Source organism: Montipora foliosa, chromosome 8, assembly GCF_036669935.1.
Source record: "Montipora foliosa isolate CH-2021 chromosome 8, ASM3666993v2, whole genome shotgun sequence".
Classification (NCBI taxonomy): domain Eukaryota; kingdom Metazoa; phylum Cnidaria; class Anthozoa; order Scleractinia; family Acroporidae; genus Montipora; species Montipora foliosa.
Window position 1 is genome coordinate 10,674,708 of NC_090876.1, and position 18,781 is coordinate 10,693,488.

Consider the following 18,781-nt stretch of genomic DNA (forward strand, 5'->3'; position numbering starts at 1 on the left):
TCTTTTGTTCTGGCAGCTGGCACATTTTCATGAGAAAAAGATAGTATTTTTAGATTCTATTATTCCAGCAGACTCACTAACGTCAATATTTAAATCGCGCCAAACGGAGCATAACGAGCTTCCATTTTTCAAAAGGTGTAAGTGAACATTTCAAAAGACTGGGAAGAGAGTTGGTAAACAGATGTTTTCGTAGTTCCTTTTATCACGAGTGACTTAACATCACACAATAGTGCGTTGATTACCAGACTAGCAATTAAAAAACCCTCAGCATTAGTTACTTCCTTCAAGTCTTTGTATAGGTTTTATAAGCGAACAAAAAGGGGGCGGTCTGGTTTGTTTATGTCAGCACTCGAGTGACGTCAGCGATATAGTTCACATTTCCATGTCTCGTTTTAATATTGCTGACTTTGTGGTTCTGAAAGGTGCTTGAACCAGCTTTATTTAGCGCAGTTACCCTACTATCGCATCAAAGTGAAACAAGCTTTGAAGGTACACGTTTCGAAGAGAAGCACTGATGTCGGAGTCTCAACTGGAGAAGTTCTTATTCTTGGCATTCTTGCCTTTGGCTTGCTCAGTGAAAGTCTCAACAAAGTACGGAGATATCGAAGGCTTCAAAGCTTCGTATCCGAATGTCTCAGGTCCGTTCAAAGATGTCAGCAAATTTTTAGGCGTTCCTTTTGCTGCACCGCCGACAGGCGAGTTGAGGTTTAAAGCGCCACAACCTCTTCCTGCTTGGAAACCCAATGTTCACAAGGCCAAGAAGCATGGAAATGTATGTATGCAAAGCAATCTTTTCGATCGTTTCATGAGAATGTTCGCCCCGAATTTTTCTTACAGTGAAGATTGTCTGTATCTTGATGTCTATTCCCCGAACGTCAGCTCGAGTTTACCGGTGATGGTTTATATTCATGGTGGGGCATATCAGTCTGGATCGGCCGTTACCTCTCAGAGCGACATTCTGGCCCTTCAGGGAGTAGTAGTCGTGATAATTCAATATCGCCTCGGTCCGTTTGGATTCCTGACAACAGGAGATTCCGCAGCTCCTGGAAATTTCGGAATGCTGGATCAGGTGGAAGCACTTAAGTGGGTCAAGGAGAACATTGTCAATTTTGGTGGAAATCCAAACAAAGTGACAATATTTGGGGAGAGCGCTGGTGGAACTAGTGTTGCCCTTCACCTGTTATCTCCTCTGTCTAAAGATCTTTTTCAGCAAGCAATTGCAGAGAGCGGGGTGGATTTGAGCCCCTTCGCGACTCAGCCAAGTTCTTTTGGCCTTCGCTTCACTAAAGAACTTTCTGATAAGCTAAGCTGTCCAAGCAGCAATCACAACGTTATGGTGGATTGCATACGTGGCAAGACAGCCACGGAGGTTCAGAACGCCGCGGCGTTAATCCCGCAAACATTTACTCGTGAAATTAACTTTGCGCCGGTCGTGGATAGCAATTTTCTTCATGATACACCAACGAATTTGCGACAACAAGGAAAATTCACCAAAGTCCCGCTTATGATCTGTTTTACTAGCCATGAGGGTTCATATTTTCTCGCTACTTTAGTTAACAATTCATTTCATCTCATGCAGAGCGTAAGCAACGGAGTGAGCCCAGCTTTGTTGAAATCATTTCTGACAAGCTTCGCGGACTCTGAAAGTAACAGGTAAGAAAATTCTAGTCCACAGAAACCGTGATTCTTCCGTAGTTTCTCAGTTGGCAAGGGTGACGCCACTTGTGAAATTACTATGCGCTTGAATGGCCTCGCTTCCAGGAAACTTAATTATGTAACGCAACGGTCATAGTTTCGATTTTTAGTCGTGGATACGCGAAGGTTATGAACGACTATTGTTCAGGGTCAGAATATGCAAATTTGTCACTCAATCGATAAGTCAACGACCAATATCAATTTTCAATCAATATGCCAATTTGTCACTCACTCAGTCGAATCAAAACCTATAAGGTATACTTGTGGCATATTTAAGAGGCGCTTAAATGTAAAAGACAAAGTCGACAAATATCCAGATGTTTTCGGTATCACCTTGTTGTAGTTGAACAGTGAAGCATTCCTTTATGATAAGAATCAAAGACGAATTCATTCTTTCGTAGCTAAATGGCTTTCCTCTGGTACTTCATAGGCTTTTAACAACCTCGTGAAAAGTTCGGGGATTATTTTCACCTGGTTCTTTTGCAGCTATAAAATGCAACTAAATACTGTTACAGCACGTTTCATGATCCTTTCCAGATTTCGTGAAACACAATCGTGGACACAAATCCTTATTTTTACTTATCCAAACTGAGGCATTTGTAGCTGTTGACATAGTTGAAGACCCTTCAGATATTTGAAAATGACCTGGTGTAGCCTGCCAATGATAACGCGTTCTTTTTAGCCTGTTCCAGGCTCCCAGATAGTCGAGAAAACGAAAGCAGCTGCATGGGAAAAACGAGTGGGGCTTGGGTCGAGGCCACCACTCGTTTTGTCGCACGCAGTTGCTGGGAGCCTGGAACAGGCTAGATAAAATCAAACACGAATTCCTAACAAGATCAGAAAGCAACTGATTGCAACATAACTGCTACCACTTTTTGGGGCCTCTTTTGTTTAACATATTTATTAAAGATTTGAACTTTTTCGTTCCTCGTGGATGTCTTTAAGGCTTTACGCAGATGATGCTAAACAATTATAGGATGAGGTTGAGCATGATATCATGAATTATCAAAACCGAGGTCTGTGTTATCTGCCGAAGCCGAAGGCTGAGGCAGATAACACAGACACGAGGTTTTGATAATTCATGATATCATGCGAGATCTATTTTAGGTTACGGTAAAAATATCTCATATCATGAATTACTTGGGATTGTGAATATCAAAACTCTAGAACATAGGAGAATATGCAGTTCGCTTCAGTTGTTCCTTTGTAAATCTTTATTCTGCAACGGACCTAGGTATATCCGTGACTTTATGAGTTTTAAAGACTCAAATTATAACTTAAGGGGTAGTGGTGTTAATCTTAGTGGTCTTAACCTTAACTAGATGAAGAACTCTTTCACTTACCAAGCCTCTAAAATCTGGAACTCCCTTGAACCCGACGTAAGGAAAGGAAATCTCATGATCTGCTTTTGCGAAGTTGATTAAGAACAAATCATTTTAATTCCAGTTTGACTTTGTGTAGTAGACATTTTTACCCTTATACTGTGTCATTTGTAGTTACGAATTTTACTTTTCATTTTTTTTTCTTTTTAATATATATATCTACCTGGTTGTTACATATATAGACGTTATATTTTAAGGCTATTTAATGTTAGCACGTACGTATTTTGAACGAATTTTTAGCTCACTGCACGTTACGTGGGTAAATAAACGATTGATTGATTGATTGATTGATTTTGTAAGTAATGTATCCACGACTTCTTCACAGTTCTCCTTTGACTTTTCCGAGTTCGTCCGTGCAGTCATCAATTAACTTTTTCCTTTCAACGATCCGCTTATGTTAAGAGCTCGTGTTTTGACTTGTTTAGACCAGGAAAACGAAATAATCGCAAATTGTTTTTTTGAAGGAGAAATGAAGGCCAAAATCAGCAATTTTTCCAACATTGTTTTTGGAAAGCCTAACATTATTGTGCATGGTCTAAAGTGTAAATAAAAAATACTTATTTTTTTTCCCTTCAGTTCCCCTTTAATTGACCCTAAACCTTCTTCGTGGGGAATTTGTGGCAAACGAAATACACCCGAAAAGAGTTTCAATTCACATGGCCCATTCCCATTGCTTTGAAAGCAAGTCGGTCGTTTTACCCGATCGCCCGTTCGCCCGCTCGTAATAACAAAACTAAGAGCGAGCAAAATTTGAAGTCTATCCATATACATATACAGAGAGTGAGGGATGTTTAACCGGCGACCTTTGCTAAAAGTTCGTGATTACAATTCTTGCACCAATCATCGAGAAGCTGAGGCTTAATTACTGACGGTTTATTGTGTGTTTGACCTCAGTCCCGCGCAGTAGCCCGAGTCATTGTCCCAAAATATATCTCTTTCTTGTGGTAGCCGTGATAAATAAGACATTCCTTAATTCTCTTTCTTCTTCTTTTTTTTTTTAATAGGAAGGGTACTGCTCACTTACTAGGAAATGCTTTGGAATTCATGTACACCCCATGGCCCGACAACAATGACAAATTCGCACTTAGAAGTCAGCTTGTAGATATGATTGGTGATTACCTGTTCTTTGCACCCAGTCATGAAGTCGCTGATATTCACAGCCAGTTCGCACCCGTGTACATGTACGAGTTTGCCCATCAGGCGAAGTTCAGCCTTTCACGTACGGAGCCTTGGATGGGTGTGCCTCATGCAGAAAACGTGCCGTTTGATTTTGGGATGCCGTTGCTCCCGATGTTTTCTTCCCGCTACAGCGAAGCTGACCGGAACGTTAGTTTACTGATAATGGCCATTCATGTGAATTTCGCTAGATCCGGCGACCCCACGCTCGGCAATATTCCCTGGGAGAGATACAACTCATCTCACAGAGCTTACCTGAAAGTTGACCCAAATCCCAAGATGGCAGAGTCGTTTAATCCTCGCCGAATGGCATTCTGGAATGATTACTATCCGAAATTAACCCAAGTTAGGATTGAAAGTGACAAGGAAGTGATCAGCGGTGCCATCAGGGGTGTTACCATAGGAACATTTCTTCTGATTGTGATCGTCAACTTTACTTCAGCCATCGTTTTAATGTGAGCAGACTTGCAGAATCTTGTTCTAAAGTCTTCCTTTTTTCTAGGGCTTCTCTGCAATATCATGAAGTTTATCCGCCGTAGCATACAGTACGTGAAAAACAAGCAATATTTCCGATTTCTCCTTGTGCCGAAAATTTTCGAGCATATCTCGGGTACAATTTTTTATTTTTTGGGATGTTCCAAAATCGAGCTCTTAAGGTCTCAACAACCGTAAGGGAATCTGTCACGTGATCGAACGAGACCGACGAACCACCTGCCAGAATCTGTTCTTTAAGAAGACTTTAGTTTCGGTAACAAATAAATCTCTTCTTGCATTAATGAAAACGATACATAAAATGTCCCCATGTTGTAGTTTCAGTGTGTTAGCTTGGTATAATTGTGTTTAGTTACAGAAGAAATCCATAAACCAGAAGTCTTAATCTGCCATGGAATACGACCCATCAGTTTTCGATGTTGTCTATTTTTGGCACGGCTACTGCTAGATTTTTTCCCAAAATAAAGGTAGCGTTATTCGCTATTTTCAACAGTCTCTTAATACAGTTCATTTTGAACCTGTATACACACTATTCGAGGAGAGTAGGGGATGAAATCCGTCCATAAAGGTGCAGGTCTTGACATTAGGAAGTCATATAGCATTTTAGCATTGCTCTAGTTAGAAGAGCTCTAAATAGCGCATGATAAAATATGAGATTATAATATGCTCTGACAAAGTTCTATAACATTGTAGAACCGCCCTAGGTCTATACTACATTCAACCGCTATAGCTTCTAGTATCTTATAGGCTTTTGGCAGTTTCAGTTTCTTAGAGGGTATATTCGTAGAGAAATAAGCAATGAACCCACCTCCTCCTTTGACTCTGTCTTTGCGATAAAACTGATATCCTTGTAAACTGAACTGGTCATCAGGATACAAACAATAAATTTTGGTTTCCGATGCAATAAGTACATGGGCTTTCAGTTCGTCATTCAATAATTTTAGTTCTTCAAACTTGTTTTGTATGCTGTTAATATTCAAATGTGCAACAAAAGCGCTTTTCGAATTGTTTTTCCTTTCTTCGAGAGTCGAACTCGCCTGGAAATTCGGAAGGTCCTTATTAGCATAATCGCTTTCAAAGTAGCTCGTTTCCATCGTGGTATTAGTTGTATGTTGGAACGTGTAATCCATGGTCGCGTAGGGAAGACTACACAATGAACATATCTAGTCGATGTCAGGATAATGCAAATAGTACTTGAAAGCACCCATGAATTACAATTTTTAAGGCTTCTTTACGCAATTGCAAAAATTGCGTTCATAACTGCGAAGATCACAGCTTCACTTGATAATCTATTCATTCCAAGGCCAAACACCGAGGCCCTAAACAGATTCCGATCCAGGGGTGCTGTTGCATGGAATAATCTGTCTCGCGAGGCCAAGACTGATGTAGAATGAAGTAGATTTTAGAGACTGATGTAGTTAACTAGATTGTAATTAGGTTAGTTAATTAAGTCATTTTCATATTTTAACGTATAACGCTATAAAGTATTTATAGCGCACGGCTCCTTGCGAAAACACTTAGTTGTGAATTATTTGGATTCCGTGATAAATAAAGTTTTGTATTGTATTGTATGATCATAAAGAAAAAAACAAATGGCTTCTCAGATTTATAATAAAAGTGTTGATGTCACTATTGATGCTTCCTTTGGAATTTTTGCATGAATCATACAAATTAGGTTAACCACGAACAAAGGACTCTTTTGTTCTGGCAACTGGCACATTTTCATGACAAAAAGATAGTATTTTTAAATTCTCTTATTCCAGCAGACACACTAACGTCAATATTTAAATCGCGCCAAACGGAGCATAACGAGCTTCCATTTTTCCAAAGGTGTAGGTGAATATTCAAAAGCCTGGGAAGACAGTTGGTAAACCGCAGATGTCTTCGTAGTTCCTTTTATCACGAGTAACTTAACATCACACAATAGTGCACTGATTACCAGTCTAGTAATTAAAAAACCCTCAGCATCAGTTACTTGCTTCAAGTCTTTGTATACAGGTTTTATGCGAGCACCACGAAAATGCGTCGAAAAGCATACTACGAAACAGCTATAAAGGGGGCGGTCTGGTTTGCGTATGTCAGCACTCGAGTGACGTCAGCGATATAGTTCACATTTCCATATACATGTATCGTTTTAACTTGATTGCTGACTTTGTGCTTCTGAAAAGTGCTTGAACCAGCTTTATTTAGCGCAGTTACCCTACTATCGCATCAAAGTGAAACAAGCTTTGAAGGTACACGTTTCCAAGAGAAGCACTGATGTCGAAGTCTCAACTGGAGAAGTTCTTATTCTTTGCATTTTTGCCTTTGGCTTGCTCAGTGAAAGTCTCAACAAAGTACGGAGATATCGAAGGATTCAAAGCTTCGTATCCGAATGTCTCAGGTCCGTTCAAAGATGTCAGCAAATTTTTAGGCGTTCCTTTTGCTGCACCACCGACTGGCGAGTTAAGGTTTAAAGCGCCACAACCTCTTCCAGCTTGGAATGATGATGTTCGCGATGCCAAGCAGCATGGAAATGTATGCATGCAAAGCAAGAGTTTCGATAGTTTCATGAGAATGTTCGCCTTGAATTTTTCTTACAGTGAAGATTGTCTGTATCTTGATGTCTATTCTCCGAACATCAGCTCGAGTTTACCGGTGATGGTTTATATTCATGGTGGGGGATATCAGCTTGGATCGGCCGTTACCTCTCAGAGCGACATTCTCGCCCTTCAGGGAGTAGTAGTCGTGATAGTTCAATATCGCCTCGGTCCGTTTGGATTCTTGACGACAGGAGATTCCGCAGCTCCTGGAAATTTCGGAATGCTGGATCAGGTGGAAGCACTTAAGTGGGTCAAGGAGAACATTGCCAATTTTGGCGGAAATCCCAACAAAGTGACAATATTTGGGGAAAGCGCTGGTGGAACTAGTGTTGCCCTTCACCTGTTATCTCCTCTGTCTAAAGATCTTTTTCAGCAAGCAATTGCAGAGAGCGGGGTGGATTTGAGCCCCTTCGCGACTCAGCCAAGTTCTTTTGGCCTTCGCTTCACTAAAGACCTTTCTGATAAGCTAAGCTGTCCAAGCAGCAATCACAACGTTATGGTGGATTGCATACGTGGCAAGACAGCCACGGAGGTTCAGAATGCCGCGGAGTTAATCCCGCAAACATTTACTCGTGAAATTAACTTTGCACCGGTCGTGGATAGCAATTTTCTTCATGATACACCAACGAATTTGCGACAACAAGGAAAATTCACCAAAGTCCCGCTTATGATCTGTTTTACTAGCCATGAGGGTTCATCTTTTCTCCCTACTTTAGTTAACAATTCATTTCATCTCATGCGGAGCGTAAGCAACGGAGTGAGCCCTGCTTTGTTCAAATCATTTCTGACAAGCTTCGCGGACTCTGAAACTAACAGGTAAGAAAATTGTAGTATACAGAAACCGTGATTCTTCCGTAATTTCTCAGTTGGGAAGGGTGGATTTAAAAAAGTGCCGAAACACTTTTGACGGCACTTGTGCAATTACTATGCGCTTGAATGGCCTCGCTTCCAGGAAACTTAATTATGTAACGCAACGGTCATAATTTCGATTTTAAGTCGTGGATACGCGAAGGGTATGAACGACTATCGTTCGGGGTCAGAATATGCAAATTTGTCACTCAATCGATAAGTCAACGACCAATATCAATTTTCAATCAATATGCCAATTTTTCACTCACTCAGTCGAATTCAAAACCTATAAGGTATACTTGTAGCATATTTAAGAGGCTCTTAAATGTAAAAGACAAAGTCGAGATATATCCAGATGTTTTCGGTATCACCTTGTTGTAGCTGAACAGTTAAGCATTCCTTTATGATAAGAATCAAAGACGAATTCATTCTTTCCTAGCTAAATGGCTTTCCTCTGGTACTTCATAGGCTTTTAACAGCCTCGTGAAAAGTTCGGTGATTATTTTCACCTGGTTATAAAATGCAACTAAATACTGTTACAGCACTTTTCATGATCCTTTCCAGATTTCGTGAAAGGTTGAAAAGTTTTGGACACAAATCCTTATTTTTACTTATGCAAACTGAGGCATTTGTAGCTGTTGACATGGTTGAAGACCCTTCAGATATTTGAAAATGACCTGTTGTAGCCTGCCAATGATAACGCGTTCTTTTTAGCCTGTTCCAGGCTCCCAGATAGTCGAGAAAACGAAAACAACTGCGGGCGAAAAACGAGTGGGGCTTGGGTCGAGGCCACCACTCGTTTTGTCGCACGCAGTTGCTGGGAGCCTGGAACAGGCTACATTTTTTTTTTTTAGATAACATCAAACACGAATTCCTAACAAGATCAGAAAGCAACTGATTGCAACATAACTCCTACCACTTTTTGGGGCCTCTTTTGTTTAACATATTTATTAAAGATTTGAACTTTTTCGTCCCTCGTGGATATGTCTTTAAGGCTTTACGCAGATGATGCTAAACAATTATTGGATGAGGTTGAGCATGATATCATGAATTATCAAAACCGAGGTCTGTGTTATCTGCCGAAGCCGAAGGCTGAGGCAGATAACACAGACACGAGGTTTTGATAATTCATGATATCATGCGAGATCTATTTTAGGTTACGGTAAAAATATCTCATATCATGAATTACTTGGGATTGTGAACATCAAAACTCTAGAACATAGGAGAATATGCAGTTCGCTTCAGTTGTTCCTTTGTAAATCTTTATTCTGCAACGGACCTAGGTATATCCGTGACTTTATGAGTTTTAAAGACTCAAATTATAACTTAAGGGGTAGTGGTGTTAATCTTAGTGGTCTTAACCTTTACTAGATGAAGAACTCTTTCACTTACCAAGCCTCTAAAATCTGGAACTCCCTTGAACCCGACGTAAGGAAAGGAAATCTCATGATCTGCTTTTGCGAAGTTGATTAAGAACAAATCATTTTAGTTCCAGTTTGACTTTGTGTAGTAGACATTTTTACCCTTATACTGTGTCATTTGTAGTTACGTATTTTACTTTTCACTTTTTTTTCATTTTAATACATATATAAACCTGGTTGTTACATATATAGACGTTATATTTTAAGGCTATTTAATGTTAGCACGTACGTATTTTGAACGAATTTTTAGCTCACTGCACGTTACGTGGGTAAATAAACGATTGATTGATTGATAGATTTTGTAAGTAATGTATCCACGACTTCTTCACAGTTCTCCTTTGACTTTTCCGAGTTCGTCCGTGCAGTCATCAATTAACTTTTTCCTTTCAACGATCCGCTTATGTTAACAGCTCGTGTTTTGACTTGTTTAGACCAGGAAAACGAAATAATCGCAAATTGTTTTTTTGAAGGAGAAATGAAGGCCAAAATCAGCAATTTTTCCAACATTGTTTTTGGAAAGCCTAACATTATTGTGCATGGTCTGCAGTGTAAATAAAAAATACTTATTTTTTTTCCCTTCAGTTCCCCTTTAATTGACCCTAAACCTTCATCGTGGGGAATTTGTGGCAAACGAAATACACCCGAAAAGAGTTTCAATTCACGTGGCCCATTCCCATTGCTTTGAAAGCAAGTCGGTCGTTTTACCCGATCGCCCGTTCGAAAGCTCGTAATAACAAAACTAGGAGCGAGCAAAATTTGAAGTCTATCCATATACATATACAGAGAGTGAGGGATGTTTAACCGGCGACCTTTGCTCCAAGTTCGTGATTACAATTCTTGCACCAATCATCGAGAAGCTGAGGCTTAATTGCTGACGGTTTATTGTGTGTTTGACCTCAGTCCCGCGCAGTAGTCCGAGTCATTGTCCCAAAATATATCTCTTTCTTGTGGCAGCCGTGATAAATAAGACATTCCTTAATTCTCTTTCTTCTTTTTTTTTTTTTTTTTTTTTTAATAGGAAGGGTACTGCTCACTTACTAGGAAATGCTTTGGAATTCATGTACACCCCATGGCCCGACAACAATGACAAATTCGCACTTAGACGTCAGCTTGTAGATATGATTGGTGATTACCTGTTCTTTGCACCCAGTCATGAAGTCGCTGATATTCACAGCCAGTTCGCACCCGTGTACATGTACGAGTTTGCCCATCAGGCAAAGTTCAGCCTTTCACGTACGGAGCCTTGGATGGGTGTAGCTCATGCAGAAAACGTGCCGTTTGATTTTGGGATGCCGTTGCTCCCGATGTTTTCTTCCATCAACAGCGAAGCTGACCGGAACGTTAGTTTACTGATAATGGCCATTCATGTGAATTTCGCTAGATCCGGCAACCCCACGCTCGGCAATATTCCCTGGGAGAGATACAACTCATCTCACAGAGCTTACCTGAAAGTTGACCCAAATCCCAAGATGGCAGAGTCGTTTAATCCTCGCCGAATGGCATTCTGGAATGATTACTATCCGAAATTAACTCAAGTTAGGATTGAAAGTGACAAGGAAGTGATCAGCGGTGCCATCAGGGGTGTTACCATAGGAACATTTCTTCAGATTGTGATCATCAACTTTACTTCAGCCATCGTTTTAATGTGAGCAGACTTGCAGAATCTTGTTCTAAAGTCTTCCTTTTTTCTAGAGCTTCTCTGCAATATCATGAAGTTTATCCGCCGTAGCATACAGTACGTGAAAACGAGCAATATTTCCGATTTCTCCTTGTGCCGAAAAATTTCGAGCATATCTCGGGTACAATTTTTTATTCGTCTTTTAACCAAAGGGGTCACAAAGCACCAAACATTACCTTCATCTAAAAATAAACGAATCGCTGTCTCAATAGTGGTTTTTCAGGTTCGAAACGTTTACGGGATGTTCCAAAATCGAGCTCTTAAGGTCTCAACAACCGTAAAGGAATCTCTCACGTGATCGAACGAGACCGACGAACCACCTGCCAGAATCTGCTCTTTAAGAAGACTTTAGTTTCGGTAACAAATAAATATCTTCGTGCATTAATGAAAACGATACATAAAATGTCCCCATGTTGTAGTTTCAGTGTGTCAACTTGGTATAATTGTGTTAAGTTACAGAAGAAATCCATAAACCAGAAGTCTTAATCTGCCATGGAATACGACCCATCAGTTTTCGATGTTGTCTATTTTTGGCACGGCTACTGCTAGATTTTTTCCGGAAATAAAGGTAGCGTTATTCGCTATTTTCACCAGTCTCTTAATACAGTTCATTTTGAACCTGTATACACACTATTCGAGAAGAGTAGGGGATGAAATCCATAAAGGTGCAGGTCTTGACATTAGGAAGTCATGTAGCATCTTAGGATTGCTCTAGTTAGAAGAGCTCTAAATAGCGCGTGATAAAATATGAGATTATAATATGCTCTGACAAAGTTCTATAACATTGTAGAACCGCCCTAGGTCTATACTACATTCAACCGCTATAGCTTCTAGCATCTTATAGGCTTTTGGCAGTTTCAGTTTCTTAGAGGGTATATTCGTAGAGAAATAAGCAATGAGCCCATCTCCTCCTTTGACTCTGTCTTTGCGATAAAACTGATATCCTTGTAAACTGAACTGGTCATCAGGATACGAACAATCAATTTTGGTTTCCGATGCAATAAGTATGTAGGCGTTCAGTTCGTCATTCAATAATTTTAGTTCTGCAAACTTGTTTTGTATGCTGTTAATATTCAAATGTGCAACAAAAGCGCTTTTCGAATTGTTTTTCTTATCCTTATTAGCATAATCGCTTTCAAAGTAGCTCGTTTCCATCGTGGTATTAGGTGTATTTACTTGTATTTTGGAATGTGTTTCAAACGGGTAATCCATGGTCGCGTAGGGAAGACTACACAATGAACATGTCTAGTCGATGTCACGATAATCCAAATAGTACTTGAAAGCAGCCTTAGTTAGACCTAGACATTTAGCATTCATCCATGAATTAAAATCGGCACACAACAAGGCATCTTGATTCGATCGATGTTCTTACCGGACTCCTTGCAGGAATATTTCGGTTGTTTCATGCTATTTGTCGGTCCCGGATTTGTTAGCTTCGGAGTAGAGTAATCACTCCGCCGACTGCTCAGTTAAGGTTTAATCACCAATTTCCGGCCGACATCTTGGATTGGAAAAAAATATATAGCCTGCCTTTTCGTGTCACTTCTTACACGAAATTACATGAATTTCAGTACAAAGTCCTGAATAAGTGTCTAGCCACAAATGTATTTCTTCATAAGATTGGCATTTATCTATCTCCGGCGTGTTCTTTTTGTGGAGATGCGGACGAGACCCTTGAGCACATTCTTGTATATTGTAACTATTCCGAGAGCTTCTGGACAGAAGTCATTAAATGGCTTGGTGATCAAGGTGTTCAGATTCAAAGGCTCTCACTTAAAGATATATTGTTTGGGATCTTCTCTTGCGAAGATGAATTATATGTAAACCATATCTTGTTGATAGCGAGACAATATCTCTACTCTTGTAGATGCAATAAAAAGTTACCCCGTATTAGGATATTTATCGCAAAAATTAATATAGTATATCAACTTGAGACAATGATTGCCAAGTCAAACGTTGATCGACTCTCTGTTCACTACTCGAAGTGGGGCAAATATGTAAATATTCTATCAGTCTGATATTCTTGTACCTTGTGTATTGTTCTTAGTCTAATGCGATACTCTTGGGGCTTAGGAAAGCGGTGTATGTGTGTGTGTCATAAGTATAGTATGCATTAAATGAGACTTACGTGGTTTAGTGTAAGGTTCTCTGTGCAGTAGATGTAATTAATATGAAAACCAATAAACAGTATTAAAATACAAAAACATAAAAATAAAAAAAACACAGCAAGGCATCTTGATTCGATCGATGTTCTTACCGGACACCTTGCAGGAATATTTTGGTTGTTTCATGCTATTTGTCGGTCCCGGATTAGTTTGAACGTCTCTTGCGTTAATGATACGATGGAGTTGAAAAGTACTGTTACCGTTCGCAGTGTAGTTGATTCTCGAAGGTAAAAATGCGCTTCCGCGGTCACGACCGGTACCGCGCTGCCTGATATCTTTCAAAGTTTCGGCTAGTTGTCTCGCCGCTCTCGCCTCCCATCTAACAGCAGAACGCAACCCATAAGATAGAAATATATCCTCCTTTTAGCAGAAGTTCAGCAGGCCATTGACGAACATAAAAGTAAGAATTAGTCGTAGAATCAACGGTTTGCTTCCAGTCGCCATGTTGTAGCAGAAAACTATGATCCATCCCATCCAAATACTAACCCCCCCGGACAGGGCGGGCCATAAGCTTAGAGTACACGCTTAAGCTTGCGGTGAAAAAGAAGTTGTTAATGATCAACATGTCAGCCTTGAATACAATGTTTCTCGATCTCCTTTTATTTTCTTCAATCTCACTGGGTTTAGTATTTTAGTGAGCCACATGTCTACTCAGGGGGGTATTAAGCAAAGACATCTACCATGGCACTGCAATGATTTACGATACCAAAAAAATACCGTGTACTATTGGAGCCACATATTACAGTCATGAAATCCTAGCGTTATGGAAAAAAAAACACTGGCAAGTTACTGCACTACCACACGTATGCAATGCATTCCTATATTAATAAATATCCTCTCCCCCCGTAGCCTCCCGTATCCCTACAATATTTTTGCCCAAATATCCCGTATCCTGATCGCTTCTCGGCCTTTTGGCTAAGATTAGTTTCTCGACCAAAGGGCTACGGTCAGGTACCATTGTACCGACGATTCTTTTTTCAGGACCGTATGTGGTAGACACAGAACAGTTTCGGCTGTGTGTCTGTTCTCTCGATAAGCGATCACAAGGGTATTTTGGTTTCGCTTTTGATAGTTTCTTTTTTCAGCTCGAGCGTAGAATCATGACGAACTTTTGTAGTTTCTGAAAACTATTTACTACTTGTAGCTTTTGTAGAGTTTTGAATCGGTGATAGAGAGAGTTTTGGCGATTTAAATCCGTACTGGACCACTGGATTTAAGCTTCTTTTCTTGACGAGATTTCAAGTTATTGTGGAACGTTTGCTACCAAGTTACTCCAGTACTGAAATTACGATTATGAAATTGTTGGACTGGACTATAGAACACGCAATTACGGGATTTTAGGTTTTTGAGCATTGAGAGAAATGGAGTACGGATGTTGTCTTCTTGTCTTCGCCACAGCAGATTTAAACCGTTTCCAAGGAACAATTCTTTTTGTCCTCGCCACGACAGATTAAGTTTGCAAGGAACTAAACTAGGATTACGGAACCGGACTTCGAACACGGGATGATAATTTGTAATAAGTTTTTCGGATGATTTAGAACTGATCTTGTAATTTTTTGATGAACGGAATTAAGGAAGAAAGTAAAATTGCGGGATTTGATTAAAGTCTCTTTCAAAAAAATAAAGAAATTAAAAAATCCCATATCCTGATAACCCCTAATAGGGCTTCGTTGTTTGCATTTGCATATTTAGTAACATTAATAATAAGAGTTTCTACAACACACAACTTTAAGTTAAATTACAGATTTATCTTTCTGGTAATCTCTCGCCATTTTCCGAAGTTCACCTGTAGTTGAAGTTCACTGTAACTGGACAATTAGTGTTAATTGTTTGTGCATCCCAGGGAAACGCCTTTATAGGCGTCTTGCTTTACAAAATTTTGATCAGCTCTTCAGAAAATAGTTGTGATATAGTTTGAAAAGCTGTATAGTTATTGTCAATGACAATAAAGACTCGATTCCAAGGGAGAAACGCAAAAGTTTGTTGTGTGTATCGACATAGACCTTATTCATAAATGGCGGTCAATTTATAATAGGCCATTTTACAGTTGTTTGCTCAGCGACCAAGCCTATGAATGGCTGCGAGGCTGCCGGTGACATTTTGATACCCTTGCCTTATAATTATTTCGTTAGTTCAGACCAATGTTAAAGGCAATGTTTATCTGCTTTTGTTAGGTAGGATATAAGACTGCATGTCAAAGTTTCGAGCTCAGAATTCCACAACACGGGTTACATAATGTGCCGTCATAACTACAGAATACATCCTTACCTTATGATGACTAATATGCTACCTATAGGAACAAAACATTAATGTATTTTATAAACTGTAACCTTCGAATAAAAGAAAAAACAGGAATTTGAATTGATCGCTGTGTATTGGTCCAGCAGTTGATCATATGAATATTTACATAAATCATCATTATTTACTTGAACTATGAAACATATCCAAAATTCCAGCAATTTAATTCTGGGCTGAATAGCTTAAATGTTGTGTATATTCCGGGTATATAATAGAAAATACACGATCTAATTACTGTCTTATAGGACAATGATCATATTACAATGTAATCAAATTATTTACTTTTTTACTTAATAACTATTTACACAAATAAACACTTTTTACTGAAACTTTCAGCTACATCCCAAGTACCAGTCATTTTGCAACTAAAGTTTGAGCTGAGCAGCTTTTAAAACATACAGTTAGCAATTGCTGTCCTATAACACAGCAGGTGATCAATTACAGTCAAACTAAGTGAAGCGTACGCCTCAAGATTATACATTAATGAATTGATCATTTGAATATTGATGAACCCACCAGTCGTTTCAAGAATGCAATACTGAATTGATTATTTGATTATTGAATCTAATGATTGAATTTGATTATTGAATCTGCTAGCCGTTTTAAGAATGCAATAATGGATTGAACCCGATAGCCGAACTTGTTTTGAAAAGGCGCGGATCATTGTTCAAATCAGAAGCCGATTTCTGATTGGACTATGTGAACAAGGGATGCTCCTTACATGGAGTATATAATTGACCAAATGCAAAAATGGCCGCCAACAAATTATTCTTTTGTCTTTGTGTTAATTAGCCTAACTAGCCTATAGGACATTTCGTACTCTAGTTGATCTCCGCGGATCCCCATCACTTTGTTCCTCTGGTTAGACTTGAAGCCTCACGATTCCTTCATCAAGCGTGAGTGGGTGCGACAGCTCTCCCTCTGTACGAGGGGCAGATGTGGTGATGGTAGCACGTCGTCGTCTTGGTTGGGACTCAAAAACTCTTGCTACACCACTTCTTATTTCAGCCAGCTCGTCGTCAGGCACACGAAGGGTTCCGTCTTCGGACACAGTCAGACTAACTTGTGTTAAGATGTCAGTAAATGGTAATTGGCGTAACTCCGAGGCACCTATCTTGTAGAAGCCATCATGAACATTCTCTTGGACGTTTTGATAAACTTGAAAATAGCAGGTTATAGATTCCCTCTTTGGATCGTCATAGGCCACAGGGCGCTTATATTCTTGCCTCCCATGACTGCCTGCGTGCACCATGCGAGAAAGACTCCCGATGAAGAAAGACTGACTGTGCCTGTCTACAACAGCGTAATCGTCGAACAAAGAAACTCCTGTGCTGTTGGGGCTTCTGTTCCTGCCAGCAATCATGCTTGTTCCACGATGATACTCTTGTCGTTGGCGAACTCTCACCAGTCTAAAAAGGTTAATTCAAAGGATAAGATTTAACATTAATACCATATATCTATTATTCATGCTTTAACTTCAGTTAAAAATTAGATTTAGTTGAAGTGACTAAGACTCCCCTAGCGTTTTAAAGCAGACAGAATTTTGTACCTGTCATGGGATAATTGTGGATCCTCATTCAAGAGAGACACCAGAGTTGCTTTGTATATTTCGCCTCCTGTTTCAGGAATGGTGACTCTCGGGTGATGCAGCTGCCTTTGTTCAGACGATAAGGATAGAGGATGTTCAAGATCTTCATGTGGATTATCGATGTGGTCTAGACCTTCAAGCAGGGAGTGCGTTCCGTTGTCTTCTTTGTTGTGTTGTAACAGGTCTTCTAACAAAACAATATAAATTTATGTTAAGCTCCGCTCAGCCTTGAATAATATGTAGCCAAAGCCTCCTTCCAGGTTACCAAAAGCTAACAGTTTTATCCTCTATGCCAAAGTTAATCTTCTGTTACAAGTGCAAACTTTTTATTAGAACGTGGTTTTGTGAGAAATGGAACTGTGAGAAGAATCACAAAGTTTTAATTTCCTTGCAGGGCGTAAAATGAATGCATCTTTCCCGTTCATATTGTAACCATGGATTATTAAACCCTCGATAGAACCATTAAAGAATGTTTTCTTTGTAGTGTGCAATAGGCACGTTAGATCAAAATTCTTGTAAGTTTTCAATGCCTGGTATATCAAGTGCGACACTTTGATTCAGCATAATTTTAATTGTTTTCCTACACCAAAAACTAATTTCACTTACCTGAGATATCTGGTCCAAGAAGACTAGTTTCTTCTTCATCACTAGACGTAGGCAGGCTGCATTTGTCATCAGGGGCTTCAGTAAAGGCGTTACCCGGAAAATCAAATAGGCGCCAAAACCAGTTGTCTGTACCACCACCATCGTGACCATCACTACCATCGTCATCTCCATGATCATTTCCGTCACCCTCCGGTGTCATTCCATCTAACCTCGCTAAGCGCCTAGCAATCTCAATGCCTTCTGACCACTCCTCTAACTCTGTACCAAATTCAGGATAAACCCTTAGATCAGGCCTATTCAGGGGTCGTTCGTACTGCTGTGGCCAAATACTTTCTTGTTTGGGGTGAGGCTTCGCGAATTCTGGCGCTGATGGGTCGACACGAATTTCTTCCAGACGGATCATGTGGGTAGAATTTCTTCTCAAATCAGCGTAGTTGTAATTATGGTGATTTCCCACCCACTGGCCGTTTTTGCTCCAAAAGTCCTCAACCAGATCAGATCCAGAGAGGTCCAGGCGACACTCTTGTTGGGGGAAGTTGTCCCTCATGTAACAAATCAGCATAACAGCGAAGTGGCAAGATAGCAGTACGTCAATGTACGTCTCTCTGGTAATGAAATTTGTTGCCAACTTGGTACACCGAGTTTCGCCAAATTGCCAAGAAATGGGTCACAATTGCAGCATACCTGATTCTCGTCGACAGTGACGCCTCTTCGATACAGAAGATTTCCACATAATACCACACAACCTGAAGATAAGTCTGCGTTCCCAGCAACGTGGGCGTGGGTAATTAGGGCGAGTACCCAGTAGAGCGCCATCGATCAGCGTTTGGATGCATTGCCGAACTTTCG

General features: G+C 40.0%; 2 protein-coding genes across 2 annotated transcripts; both read left to right on the plus strand.

The window, feature by feature from the left end:
* The first annotated feature begins 357 nt into the window (after positions 1-357).
* LOC138012603 (neuroligin-4, X-linked-like) lies at positions 358-6,377 on the plus strand. Its single transcript, XM_068859416.1, has 2 exons — positions 358-1,653; positions 4,082-6,377. Exons 1-2 carry the CDS (start codon positions 515-517, stop codon positions 4,710-4,712), a joined length of 1,770 nt encoding a protein of 589 aa, XP_068715517.1. The 5' UTR covers positions 358-514; the 3' UTR covers positions 4,713-6,377.
* Positions 6,378-6,525: 148 nt separating this feature from the next.
* On the plus strand, positions 6,526-13,488 carry LOC138012604 (neuroligin-4, X-linked-like). The gene is made up of 2 exons (XM_068859417.1): positions 6,526-8,143; positions 10,616-13,488. The coding sequence occupies exons 1-2, from the start codon at positions 7,005-7,007 to the stop codon at positions 11,244-11,246; spliced, it is 1,770 nt and encodes a 589-aa protein (XP_068715518.1). The 5' UTR covers positions 6,526-7,004; the 3' UTR covers positions 11,247-13,488.
* Positions 13,489-18,781: the final 5,293 nt, after the last annotated feature.